A 15,316-nucleotide genomic window follows, 5' to 3' on the forward strand; every position below is an offset into this window, starting at 1 on the left:
TCTCCAGTTCTGTTCTGAAGAATTCTTTTTTGTGTGGAGTATTTTCCTATTGTAGGCATTTCTGGACTGGTGGAGAAGTTTTAGATGTTTTGCTGACGGGTGCTGTTTCCAGTTTCGTTCAGTCTACCGGAGGGATCTCCTCTCATTGTTGAGGGAAACGTTGAACCAGGGGTTCCTGTCTTTGATTTGGGTCTTTTTAGTTTTAACGGAACAAGGTCATCAAGAGTGTTGATATGGTTGTGAAATAGTGTTCAGTGAGGTTGTTGGCCGTAGTGATATGAGAAGGGAGTCTCACAATTAGCTGCAAGTTTCCCGAGATCAAGGTTATTGGTGACTTTTTGCATAACTTTTTGTGCTTGAGCAAGCATTTTGGCAGGGGCCAATTCTAATGTGAAGGTCTACCCGTATTCAGACCCAGATTACAAAGCTACTGGAGCTCCAGATCAAGATTCAGATGCCTCAAGTAACACCTCCAATAGCTCAAACAGTAGTGGAGGATCAAACAACGGGACCCCAAGACAAAGACAGCAAGGTGCATACAGAGGACATTTTCAGTGGCCACAATATAACCCCCCCCTCCAACACCCTTTTCAACAACCACCGGTAAACCCATTTCAACAACCACCGCAGTTCCCAATGTATGGATGGCAGCCACCCTTCCAACAATTCCCCTTCCCACAAAATCAATTCCGTCCTCCTTTTCACAACAGAGGCAGGCGCGGAAGAGGACGCAACAGACGAGGGAACAACGTCCACTGGGAGGAGGAAGACACAACGGGCAGCATCACCAGGAGCAAATCGGGAGCGAACAAAGCAGGCCCCAGCACTGCGAGGAGCTAGTAATGAACTTATCCTCACAAACACTCACAACTACAGAATCCAAGGTCCTCAACAAGGGACTTGGCTTTGTGCCCACTGAGGCTCTTGATAAGTTCAAATTACACTGCGAAATAGCTTCTTTCTTCCGCAAGCTCAAGCTGAAAGCATTTTTTGAGAAAAACGCCACTGATGACTCTAATGAAACCATCAATGAAACATGTCTCAGACAACGATCTACATTCACTCCTCCACCGCACTCGGTCCCGGTGGAAATCAATACCTTCGAGCAAGCTGTATTTAATGATATAGAAGCATTAACAGTCACCACGCAGTATCATAACAACAGTAAAGCTGAGAACAAAGCAATATCAGACTTGAAAAGTGATGAGACTATAATAATCAAACCAGCCGACAAAGGAGGGGGCCTGGTAATAATGAATAGGATCGACTATGACACTGAATGCAAACGCCTGCTGGGGGACACGACTAATTACCGAACATTACAAACAGATCCGACTGAAGATCTACGCATTGAAATAACAAATATGGTTGAAACAGCAGAGGCCACAGGACACATCTCCAAATAGGAAGCAGACTACTTGAGCAAAACAGAAGGCAAGATCCCTTATTTCTATGTGGTCCCCAAAATACATAAGGGCAAGATCCCACCCCCTGGTAGACCTATCTTATCAGGTATAGGCTCACTTCTAGAACCTTTGTCAAGATTCTGTGACTTTTTTCTTAAAACCATTGTGCAAGGCACATCAACATACTTAAGAGACACAAAAAGCCTACTAACACTCCTGGAAAACATCAAAATGGAAGAAGACCATATCCTTGTGAGCTTTGACATAGAAAGTCTTTACACCAATATACCACAAGATGCTACCATCAACGTATTGAGGAAAACACTGGACAATTCGGTGTGGGATTTTAAGACCCCAAAAGAATTCATCATACAGTGTGCAACCCTCGCCCTCAAAAGATTTTTTTTTTAATACGAGGGCTACATGTACCTCCAAATAGGGGGCACGTCCATGGGAAGTGTTTTTGCCCCTAGTGTAGCGGGGCTCTATGTATATGACTTTGAACAAAGATTCATCTTGGCCGCTACCAATCCTTATGGAAACCACATCAAGTTTTGGCGACGGTACATTGACGACGTCTTCACCATCTGGCAAGGGCCACAAGAAACATTGATGTCATTCATAACCTGGCTTAACAACTGTGACCCAAATCTACGGTTTACACACTGCATAGACAGGAACAAAATGGTCTTTCTTGACATTGAAATCGAGAGAGACAATGACAGTCTAATAACTAAGACACACTTCAAGCCAACAGCCAAAAACAATCTGCTGAGGTTTGACAGCTTCCATCCCCGCCCCCTTAGGGAAAACTTACCCTATGGTCAGTACCTCCGACTAAGGAGAAATTGTAGTAAATTAACTGACTACAAAAACCAGGCGGAAGACCTCACGAAGAAATTAGCCAATCGAGGATATCCCGAAAAAATCCTGAAGAGATGCCAAAAGCGAGCCAGAAATCAACCTCGACAAGCTCTCCTTGAAGACACACCCAAAAACAAGGAGGTCATCCCACTCACATGCGTCACGACATATAATGCAGTGTCTAACCAGGTGAGCAAAAGCATCAAGAAACACTGGTCCATACTCCACACGGGCAACTACAAATGGGACAAACCACTTTTTTCTTACAAGAAAGCACGCAGCCTAAAAGACACTTTGGTCAATACCAGGCCAAAAACAACGACAGTAACAACCAACCCAACCATTACAACAATATGGGGACTACCACCAGTCACGGGACATTACAGATGTGGGGACTGCAGTGTCTGCCACCTCACCGACAATACCAAGACTCTGAACTTAGAAGAATGGAAAGTCTGGCAACAGAGGTCGCACACCAACTGTAACAGTACCTATGTTATATACTTGATCAAATGTAGCTGTGGTAAACCCTACGTAGGAATGACCACACGAAAAGTGAAACAGCGGATATCGGAACACCGGAGTACAATCAGATGCAAAAAAAAACAACACAAGACTCACAGACCATTTCCTCACAGTGCATCACACTCCTAATGACATGAGGTGGACTGTGATCGAGCAAATTCAACCAGGCCCTAATGCACAGGCACGCCTCTTTGAAAAGGAACAGCGCTGGATTTATAGACTTTCCACCCAGAAGATCGGTCTTAATGACAATATTCCATGAGCCTCAGTACTCAAATAACACCACCATCCTTGAATAAGAGGCACCACCTAAAACCCTGGTACCCTCTTGATGGACTATCCACCTGGAGAACTTCGTTCCCATAGTCAATAATACATACTGCCATCCTCTCTTTAGACACGCCACCCCCTAGGGATGCCTACATATTGACACTACCCCAACTGACAATGTCCCTATCCATTATGCCAAACCCCCTTAAGACACTTAACTCCCCGGTGATGCCTACATATTGACATCACCCTAATTGACAATGCCCTATGCCATGATGCCACATCAGACCATTCATCCCAATTAAGAGAGGTGTTAATATGCCCCATAGCATACTCGCCTGTATAACTAAGGCACTATCACCTTTCCATCAATGACTGCCACGAAGCTCCTTTAGGCACACTATTCCACTGAAAAACGCGAGTGTGTATGTATATATATTTTAATTTTATATATATATATTGCAAATTGTACTTTTTGTTAAGCAAGCCAAAGCGCATTTCCTTATAAATAATTCTCTAGCGTTGTTATGCCTATACGTCAGCACGCTATATGACGCTTCTGGCCCCGCCCCTCTCCTCGACGTGGCCACGCCCACCCCGGAAGCGGCCGACGTCTCATTACTGAGACCGCTCTGCACGGCAAACACTAGCCGAGCAGAGGTCGATAGCAGTAGGTTTCATTCGGTTCCCTTCACCCAGCAACTGTAAGTAAACCCTATCTTTTTCCAGAGAACCCGACACATTGTCGGAACTCACGGTGCAGTTCACTCTCGTGAACCGGGCGTACCCGGGCGCGGTTCATTTTTTAACATCTCCAATTCCGCCATTACAGAATATGTTGCTCTTACGTGAAAGAGCCTACGCCCTGCTCGTTGAAGCACCCTAGAGTCCAGAATTAAGTAAGCCTTCGCTCACGCCATACAGCCTCTATGTATTCCTAAATGTTACATGTGTGTGTGTCTTGTACGTTATTTCACATTCATTTACGCAATCCATAAATGATGTGCACTCACTGTATTACCTAGTCTATAGTCACTATGCTATGACTGAAAGCACTACGGGATATTTGCCGCACTTTCGTGAATATCTATGATAGCACCAGACGAAAATGCATGCTAGTAATGCACGCACCTAATGATAAAGGTGCCATGAATTATGAGTGCCATAATGATATTGCATGCTACAACGAACGCACTTATTGATTAGTATGTATGCCCATTAATACCCGACATGGACACCCCATCATCACGAGATAGAATCAGCAGGAAGGTTTTAAACAAACCTATTGGCATGATATTTCACATCATAGAGACACTGCACGACGTAACAGGAGAGTAAGCATGATGGAAACTGAATTTTGTTTACCTTCTCTTTTCCACAGGTCTCTTCTTTTTTCACTTTTTTTACGTGCTCATTTATTTGATTGAGCCTATATACCACTGGTCACTTACCAGCAGGTACACAGGGGATCAGGATAGGGTGCGCCTTTTAGGGGGCCCACACCTTCCGTCCTCCTGTTTTTGGTCCTGAGGAATACCGGGCAATCGCCCACATGGTAGAAACATGTTGACCAACCCACACAAACACATATAGAGATCTTCTGGTCGTAACTCACCTACCAGGATCTCGCCAGAATTTTTTTTTTTAATATTGTTCAGTTGCTCCATAATAAAAATCATATTTTTGAGTTAAACCAGGACAATTTTTAACATTTTGTTTGCACCTACAGTCACAACCCGCTCCACTGTAGGTACTGTAGGTGTTGAAGCACATCCTGGTGGCGCTAGGTCACCAGGGTGGACCCCGATGATGAAGCATGTCACCACTAGGTTGGTGAGTGAGGGGTTTTTAACAAAAGGATGAATGTTCTCTTTCTTGCCAAAAAATTCACCCTCCAGACAAGTCTGTTCTATATCTTCGTTGGGGATACTCCTCTCTTTGTTTTCATACCAATTCTAATGTGACCTGGATTTAATTTTTCCCCATAGCCCACCAAGCTCACTCTAAGGGGCATCTCAAAACCTCAAACCTAAGGAGACTGGAAGTGCTCAAAGTTATTTTCCACAGCACCAAACTCTCTATCCTCCTGTGGGAAAGCCTCATATATTTTTTAAATCTTATTGGCAAAGAAACATGCAATTTCATTGCAACTTTGCATTGCCAGTGACCTTCAAGGTGCCACACTTCATAGGGAGGATAAGGATTTAATTATAGAAAAAAATCATTTTGTAGAAGTGGCCAAGGTCTCAGTTTTCTGGTTATAGAAAGCCCTATGTGAGCAACAAATTAACTTATAGTATTGTTTTGACACTATATAGCATGTGCTTTTATATGATAGTCTCTCAGGATGCTAAATCTTTAGTGAACCACTCCACAGTAGGTCAAGTATTTGTCACCCTAATCTGAGTTGAAGGCACAACCATATCCAAGTCATTTGTAATCCACTTCTCAATGCCAGTAAAGGCTGAGTCCACATCTTAACTTGCCACTGGTGTTGTTTGATGGAGAGCATTCTACAAGTCCTACAGCCGCACTTTTGTCCATTAACGGGATTTGGGCAATAGAATTTTTGTGGGCCCCATAAGTGGTGTGGCTAGCTGTATCTGGAAGTGTATAATTCTATGATCTGACCATATTACCTGCACAGGAGGTCACACAGAAATATCAGTGAAATTTGCCAAAGTGGGATCTAGAGTATGCCCCAGCTGGTGCTCGGGACCATGAATAAATTGTGTCAATTGCAGAATTCTTAACTCCTCAACCAGTGCATTAGCTACAAGCGAATTTTTATCATCAAAGTGTAGGTTCTTATTCCCTAACACTAACAAGTGCTTAAAGCACATTGCATAAGATGGCAACAGGCTCAATAATGTTGAGATAAAACTAATTTCTGGTCCTGGTGGGTTGTGAAAAAGGCTCTCTCACTATCAGTTAGTCGAAGACAGTGAAAGAACATTCAAGCGATTGTTTAAAAATAATTGCGATGTCACACCCTCACTGCAAGGCACAATCACGATGTGCGGTTGACAACTAAACATTGTAAAACTTGGGATGCCTGACTCTTTCCGTCTATTGCTGCCTTCAGTGCAGGCTCACCTCTCAGGGCTAAGCTGCAGTGTTTACACCCCAGCACACCCTGCAATGCATCTTTTATCTGTTTTGGTCTGGGGTTTACACAGAGGAAGTGCCATAGAGAGTGAGGATAGAGTACAGTGTCAATGTCTATGCAAAATGTTTGTTTAGTAGGCACTAATCTTTGTATTCCTTTTTGTGTGTTTTGTATTGTGCTAATTCTTTGCTCTTTACATGGAGTTAAAGTTATGACGGTGCAGTGAGGCAACATAAGATTAAGAGACAATGTGAATTATGAATGGTGGACATTTGGAGGTAATACCATTTCCTACTTTCCTTGTGTTGCTGTGAATTTCGTCCCGTTTTGTATTCACACTGTAGGCCTTGGATGTATGTTTTAATTATTTTTTTTGCATTCTCAATGCTTATGTGCTTGAATTTGTTTTATTTTTTAGGGGCTTGCGTATGGTTTTGTATTCATGCCAAAATTATTTTTGTTGTCAGCATGTGTTAGAGTCTAGGGTCAGACTGGTTCCAGGAGTTCAGGGCCATGTAACCTAACATTTTCCTTTGTGCTTCCCCATTTGCTAACCCGCCATTTTGTGTGTTTTTGTGTATTTGAGATGATTGATTTAAAAGTATTTTGCAGGGATATTTGTTGCCTTGTAATATTTACATTTGAGGCATGTTTTGAAGTTGTTTTTAACATTCTCTCATTATTTTGTTGTGCTTCCTAATTTTCATTCACATTGCTGCATGAAAACAAAACATAAAGAAATCTAATGAGGCAATGTGTCATCATTTGGTAACTCCTTAAGACATTCTAACATAGTTTCCCAGTTCTTAGAAGTCACAGTGTAAAGGGATGGTCAGACCATTGGTGCAGCAGTGGCTGATCCACCACCACCCTACCACCATTAGTCAGGCAGTCCAGACTCACAATTGGGCTCAGAGTTTTTTCATTTGAGAGGCCTGACAGTCTAGTCTCCCCATTTCAAAACAGGTCAGCCGGATCCTTCTGAGGTCCAAGGGAGCCCATCCCCAGGGTTGAAATCATTGAACATACGGAAGAAAAGGAAAAACAGTTTTGGATGCTTAGTAGCAAGTGTAAATACGTTTAACTAGAACGTGGCACGGATAATCACAGAGGACAATGCAATTGCCCGGTGACTGAATGGTCAGTGATAAAGAAAGAAAACTGCTTCAACTCTAAAGTCAACCTTAAATTACACAGTGAACAATCAGTGGTTTCAAAGTCACCAGTGAATAATTCTGGACCATTTCCTGAAAAAAACAAGATGCCTGCCTCCTTTGCCTAACCCTGAATTACCATTGCCTGTTGTAAGTGAAGATGCAAAGTCCTGTACTGAATGCCTGTGTTTCTTCCATGAGACACATGAGACACATGCCATTGTTTTGTATTTGGGACCACCCACCTACAAGGCAGTAGTCCCACAGTAGTCCCCGAGACTTTGTCTATACAGCGCCAAGAAACCGCACGGTATATGATGCGCTTTACAAATGTTTTAAAATCAAAATCAAATCAAATCAAATCATAAATTACGATGCAACCACCACGGAGGCAGTCGCATTGCTGGATGCAGCACCCACCGCAATGCAAAACATTGACAAGTTACATATCCCTGCACCATGCTGTGCCTGCCACATGGTGCATAGATATGTAGGGGAGCACTGTAGGTGTCCCCCATGTCCCAGGTCTGTGTAATTGGGGGCCAGGGAGTAAGAGGGGCATGCAAAAGACCTACACCAACTTCCTCCATGCGCTCAATGCTGGTCGATCAACCATCTGCTTCCAGGCCATCCCGAAGCTCACCCATGGACCCACCATCTGCTGAAACTGCAGCTTCACCAGCCAGCAAACACCTACATGTCCTGCCCCTCCTACCAGGGCAGGTCAAAACCATCTCCAGTGCATACTACTCAATACCCGTTCCATCCACAAGCACGCCATCGAACTTTGGGACCTGCTTGACTCATCCTCCCCAGACATTGCCTTCCTGACTGAGACCTGGATGAACCCCACGTTGATGCCCGACATTGCCATAGCCATCCCGGATGGCTACAAGATCAGTCGCAGGGACCGCACCAACAGACCTGGAAGAGGAATCACCATCGTCCACCGGAATACCCTTAGAATCTCGAACAGCAACAAATACACCTTCAGTTCTGCTGAACACCTGCACTTCCAGATCCACATCGATCCCAACACCACCCTAAGAGGAACCCTTGTCTACAGACCCCCGGACACCGACCACTGTTCAGCAACTCCATCACAGATATCGTCAGCCCACACGCGCTGCCTCCACAGACTACATCCTCCTCAGAGACCTGAACTTCTACCTCAAGAACGCCAACAACAGCAACTCCACCACCCTGCTTCACAAACTCACCAACCTCTGACTCAAACAACTCCTCACAACACCCACCCACTCCGCCAGACACACACTCGACCTCATCTTTTCCGCAAGCAACCACGTCACCTTCAGCCACACCACCGAACTCCAGTGGACCGACCACAGCTGCGTCCACTTCTCCTTCAAGAAAAACACAGCACACAACCACCCGCAACAAATCCCCCACCGCAGCTGGAACAAGGTCACCGAAGTCCAGCTAATCACCACCCTCGCCCTAGACCCACCCACCGACCACACCAACACCAACACAGCCGCAAGAAACCTCAGGCAATGGTTTGACAATGGTGCCAACACCCTCAACCCGTTCAAGAAACTCTCCACCAGGTGCACCGACAGAAGGGCCATCTTGTTCACCACCGACTTCCAAGCATCCAAGTAGACTTGCTGAACACTTAAGAAGAAGTAGTGCCACAAACAGACACCGGACAACCACACAGCCCTTAAAAACACCAGCCGCAGACACCATCAACTCATTTGTACTGCCAAAATGACCTCCTTCAAGGAAAGCATCAACAACAACGTACACAACAGCAAAGAGCTCTTCATCATCATGAAGGTACTCGCCAACCCCAACTCCAGCTCTAACGACATCCCTCGGTCACAAGACCTCACCCATGCTCACAAAGCTCTGCGACTTGCTAACCATCTCCTTCCACCTCAAGATCATAGACATCCACAACAGCTTCAACACTCTGACCCCCCCCCCACCGATAGCCGCCCACTCCCCAGCCATACTGGCCTCCTGATCTCTTGGAACAACGTCAAGGACAACAAGACCATCAAAACCATGAACAACTTCCTTTATGGCTTACCGCCATACCCCTACCCCACCACATCTTCAACAAAGCGAGCTCCATCATCACACCCCAACTCCAGAAGAAACCCAACAGCTCCTTTGAGACAGCCACCTTCCCAGAGAGCTGGAAACATGCTGGAAACATGCTGAGATCAATGCCCAACTCAGGAAACCCAAGGCGGACCCAACGGACCTAAAGAATTTCCGGGCTATCTCCCTGCTCCCGTTCCCGGCAAAAAACATTGAGAAGATCGTCAACACCTGACCCGCTTCCTCGAAGAGAACAATGCCCTGGATACCCAAATCCGGATTCCGCAGCAACCACAGCACCAAAACCGCCCTCATCACTGCCACCGATAACATCAGGACCATGCTGGACAACGGCAAAACCGCCACTCTCATCCTCTTAGACTTCTTGGCTGCCTTTGACACCGTATGCCACCACACCCTACACACATGCCTCCACAACATGGGGATCTATGAAAAATGCCTTGACTGGATCATCTCCTTCCTCACCAACAGAACCCAGAGAGTCCTTCTCTCTTCATTCCAATCCGAAGCCACCAAGATCACCTGAGGCGTAGCCCATGGATCATCCCTCAGCACGACTCTTTTCACCGCTTACATGACACCGCTCTCCAACATCGTGCAATCGAATACCCTTAATATCGTCTCATATGCCAATGACAGCTAGCAGATCCTCTCTCACACCAAGGACCACACAACCACCAAGACCAACTTCCATGAAGGAATATAGGTCATCGCCGAATGGATGAAGAACAGCCGCCTGCAGCTGAACTCGGACAAGATGGAGGTCCTGATCCTCGGCTCCACCCCCTCTGCCTGGGACAAATTCTGGTGGCCGGCCTCGCTAGGAGCTGCACCGACACCCACCAACCAAGCACACAACCTGGTGTTCATCCTGGATGCAACACTATCAATGTCGTATTCTTCCGCTTCAACACCATCCACATGCTTCGCAAGATCTACAGATGGATCCCCACGAAACCAGAAGGACGGTCACCCAGGCCCTCGTCACCAGCAAGCTAGACTACGGCAATGCCCTCTACGCGGGAATCACATCCAAACTCCTGATACGACTTCAACGCATCCAGAACGCCTCCTCACGCCTCGTCATCGACATCCCCCACCACTGCTACATTAGTGCCCACCTGACAGACCTGCACTGGCTCCCAGTCAAAATGAGGATCACCTTCAAACTCCTCACCCATGCTCACAAAGCATTCCACAATGCCCGCCCAACATACCTCAACTAACGACGCACCTTCTACACTCCTAACCACCAGCTTTGATCCGCTGACCTTACCCTCGCCACAGTTCCGCGCATCCACCAAACTACCACCGGTGGCAGATCCTTCTCCCACCTCACCGCCAAGACATGGAACACCCTCCCCATCTTCGTTGAAAGTTAATGGAAGGTGTCACAGAAGCCGCTCTACGCTCGGACAAATATCTGGTCCTAGGGGATCTCAATTTACACCTAGATTCCCCCTGCGGACAGAGTGGCGAGCGAGCTATGCCACACGATGGCTAGCTTACAATTTGAGCAGAAGGTACTGCAGCCCACCCATAAGTTGGGTCACCTTTTGGATCCAGTTTTTGCCAACTGGAGTCAAGTGGACGCTCAAGCCCCGATTCCCATCGTATGGTCTGATCATTTCCTCGTCCCTTTTACCATCGAAATACAGGGACCTCGCCCCAATGACCCTCCCGCTGATACACATCCGAGGCGCAGATGGTCAGCTTTCTCCCAGGCCAAATTCAACCTGGCACTCACCGAGAAAGGTCATCCTGGGGGTGACGGGGCTGATGAAATCAATTCCAACCTGGACCAGCGGATCCTGGAAGCCCTGAATCAGGTGGCACCTCTGGGTGTGGCGAAATCAGGCGGCCGAATACAACGGTCGGCGCCCTGGTACAATGAGGATTTGCGAACGGCCAAAGCTGCATGTAAACGTGCTGAAAGGCAATGGAGGACTGCTTACTCCATGCAGGCCAAAACTGTTTACACTAATTGCAGACGTGCCTATCACATGTTGATTAGGAAGGCCAAATCAACGTACTATTGCAATAAAATTGAGGAAGCTAAGCAGTCCACCAAGGAGCTCTTCTCTATTTACAAATCCATTGCAATAGGCAAATCCGCCGTAGTACCGAAGAAACTTTGCACCATGGAGGGCTGTAATCGTATTGCGGAGTACTTTGCAACCAAGGTCTCCAACATATACAACTCCTTCCCCCAGAGGGCCGACAGTGGCCTTGCCCCCTTGGAACTCCCAAGAAGGGAAGGGGAACATTGGCTAACCATGTTTGTTACTCCTCCCACTGCGGAGCTTCTCCGCATTTGTGGATCCATCAAATCCGGTTCCCCCAGAGATCCGACCACCCCCAGCCGGCTCAAGGACAGCTTGCCAGTGCTAGAGCCCTATGTGCGTCAGCTGCTGGACATCTCCTTTGAGTCTCAGGTGGTCCCGAAGGCTTGGAAACAGGCGGTGGTACTTCCCCTGCAAAAAAAGGCCAGCGTTAGTTTTGAAAAGCTGGACAACCTCCGTCCTATTTCCCTGCTTCCCTACATGGCGAAGGTGGCGGAAAAAATAGCCAATATACAGCTCGCGCAATTCGTGGACACGGCTTCAATACTCCACGACTCGCAATTTGGCTTCCGTCCCCGCCACTCGACGGAGTCTGCTCTCCTCATGGCGGTAGAAGCACTCAGACAGGGAGTAGACGAGGGCCAGACGATGGCACTGATCCTTCTAGACTTAAGCGCAGCATTCGACACTGTAGCACATTCCACCTTGCTACAGTGTCTGAATGGAGGTGGGATGACAGGAGCTGCGCTTGGTTGGATTAAGTCCTTCCTCTCTGAGAGGTACTTTCAGGTCAGATTGGGTGAGTGCTATTCCAGGGAGATTGAGCTGGGCCAGGGCGTACCTCAGGGTTCGTCCCTGAGCCCAACTCTATTCAATATCTACGTCTCCCCCCTGGCTGCCATTGTGGAGGGGCATGGCCTCCGCCTGGTGTCCTACGCCGACGACACGCAGTTGGTCATCTCCCTATCGCGCGCGCCCGGTCTTGCGGCTGACATCTTCAGGAACTGTATGAAAGACCTTGCTGCCTGGATGTCTGCCAACTGTTTAAAGTTGAACGGGAGCAAGACCGAGGTGCTCGTGGTGGGGGGTGCACCGTCGGCGTGGTCGTCGGCGTGGTGGCCACCTTGTCTGGGGGAAGTCCCCGCTCCCTGCCGTGAGGCCAGGAACCTGGGCGTGTGGCTCGATAAGGACCTCACCTTTGGCCCACATGTCGGTCGGGTGGCGGGGGTATGCTTCAGTGTTCTGAGAGCCCTTAGGAAAGTCTTAGACCTGCTTCCCATTTCTGCTCGTCAGACGCTGGTGCATGCCTTGGTCACCTCCCGACTCGATTATGGGAACCTGCTCTATTTGGGGGCCACAGGAAAGGTCATCGGCCGCATGCAGGTTCTTCAAAATGCGGCAGCGCGGCTGGTCCTCAGACTCCCCAGGAGGTCATCTGCCAAACCAGCCTTGCAAGCGCTCCATTGGCTCCCTATCGAGAGGAGAGTGAAGTTTAAGGCCCTTGCCACCTGCCATCGTATTTTGCACGGCAAGGCACCTCCTCCGCTTCAGAGCCTAGTAGCCTATTACGAGCCTACACGCAGTCTTAGGTCCTCGCAGACCGGGCTGTTAAAAGTTCCAAGAATATCTAAAGCTCGTATGGGAGGCAGATCCTTTAGATACCTTGCTCCCAAGTGCTGGAATAATCTTCCACTGGAACTTCGGCTTGAGCCCTCCGAAATCCAGTTTAGAAAAAAACTTAAAACGTATCTTTTCAGTAGATAGCTTGGTTTGGGAGGAGGGGGGACAGTCACTCCACTTGTCATAGCGCGGGGACACGCCACTGGCGTAACCAGGCGCTTAATAAATGTCCAATAATAATAATAATAATCCACCTGCGACAGAACCAGGACCCACTGACCTTGACAAGACTTCTCAAGACCTGACTGTTCTAGCAGTAGCAGAACTCACCCCACCCCCCACAGCGCCTTGAGACCCTCGCGGGTGAGTAGTGAGCTCTATAAATGTTTGATTTGATTGAAAGTCTCTTTCCACCTACCTGTTTCTGGAGCTTTAACAGGCATGAACTTGCAGGCAGAAAGGGACGTCGTAATCCCAACGGCAATACCTGCTAGGCACTGCCATAATTGTAGGTACTATGATATCATAATATAGCGGGTTTGCAAAGTGGGTTACGATGATGGGTAGACCGCCATGAATAGCCTGTTGGTCTCCCTGCCATCATAATCGGGCCAATAGATAGTAAGGTGGAGATGGCACTTGAAACAGGTAACTTATATCAATGAAAGTCAAATGAGGTTTCATCTAATGGATGTGACAGGTTTAGGATATTTCATGCTTGGGTGACCATTTTATTCCGGATGGACAATGGGAATGTTATTATATCAGCATTCTGGTAGGTTGCACAGCAGTATCCCATGGCTTCTCAGAAACCTTTTCAGATTACCTATACTAGACCAAGAGTAACCTTCTTCTTATGCTCTTCTTCAACAGGCCTGACTCTTTTTTGGATGTAATACCATCTGTAAGTATCAAAAACAACTTAACGAATTATAACTAATGCCATTCACTTCTACAGGTGACAAGAACCGAAAATAGAAATGGGTGAGTTACTCATATAATACAGACTAGTGATTTGAGTGGGTTATCCTAAGTGATTGGCAACTTGTGGCAGACATGATGATGGGTACATCTACATATTGATATTGTTTCCGTGATAAAGCATTCAGGGTGCTTGCAGCTAGTTGTTGGAGATCAGTGGTTCTACATGGGTCCTTAATTGTTTGCTAACTTACGCTCTGCACTCTGCCTCCTCATGCACTATCTTTACATTGACGTTCAAACATCTCTTCTGCACAAAATAGAAACTCACATAGCAATCCCACTTTCCAGTTCACCCCTGACCCCAATGCCAGAAGAATGTAGTTGCAGCATTTTTGCACAGTATAATTTTTCTTAACTTTTATTATAAATATTTTTCAACTGCGTACATCAATGCCATTTTGGATTTCATCATACATAACTATAAATACTCGAGCGGCTGTTGACTGCTAAAGACTGAAGAGGTTAACTTATCTGTCATCTTCCTTCAAAATAAAATGGTTGTGCTCATGTTTTTGCTGATTGCTGTGTTTGTCCCTCTAAAGTTCTACCTGCCCATCCAGATATCAATTCCCAAACGCTCCTTCCCCAAGGTGTTAGATATATTGTGCTGTTATCTATTTCACCATTAGCGGAGCTCACACTTGGTGGGTGGTTCAATCATTTTTAAACTGCCAAAGGGGGAAATTACAAATAATTTAGAAATTTGCCACACTATCTCCCATCCCCTTATCCATGCCAGAAAATGGCATCAAAGTGCAGAGAATACATTTTAACTATTTTAGGCTAGGGATAGGTAGTGTATATTTATTTAACAATATTATGAACAAGGAATACAAACCTTGAGAATTGCCGTATGTTGGTAAATCTGTGGCACTGTGGGCTAAGATCATAAAAAAATAAGCACTTGCAATACACAGATTAGTACAGAATACATACCCATTGCCCTCTATTTCACAAATCATCTTTGCTGCCTGACTCCAGTCCATAGCCCCAGGTGCATTTGTCCTCCATTTCTCTACCTCTGAGATGCACTTATCAGTTGAGCAGGATAAAATGATGTCTGAGAAATATTGACAGGCTGGAAGAGCCCATTGGAAGAAAGGAACGATGGACATTGCAATCAGCAACTCTCCCTTCACTACACCTGTTAAGAATAATGTTTATTACTTTAAATATTAATAATCTTTAAAAGTAAAAATATATTCTGATTGAAATTATATTCTGGTCCCA

General features: G+C 46.4%; 1 protein-coding gene across 1 annotated transcript in view; it reads right to left on the reverse strand.

The window, feature by feature from the left end:
* LOC144752074 (indolethylamine N-methyltransferase-like) overlaps positions 1–15,316 on the reverse strand; it is a 79,658-nt gene that overhangs the window by 27,119 nt on the left and 37,223 nt on the right. Inside the window, exon 2 of the mRNA XM_078640023.1 lies at positions 15,023–15,230. Coding sequence (XP_078496149.1) covers positions 15,023–15,230 — 208 coding nt within the window. The remainder of the gene's footprint in view (positions 1–15,022; positions 15,231–15,316) is intronic.

The sequence above is a fragment of the Lissotriton helveticus genome, chromosome 4_2, assembly GCF_964261635.1.
Source record: "Lissotriton helveticus chromosome 4_2, aLisHel1.1, whole genome shotgun sequence".
NCBI classification, from domain to species: domain Eukaryota; kingdom Metazoa; phylum Chordata; class Amphibia; order Caudata; family Salamandridae; genus Lissotriton; species Lissotriton helveticus.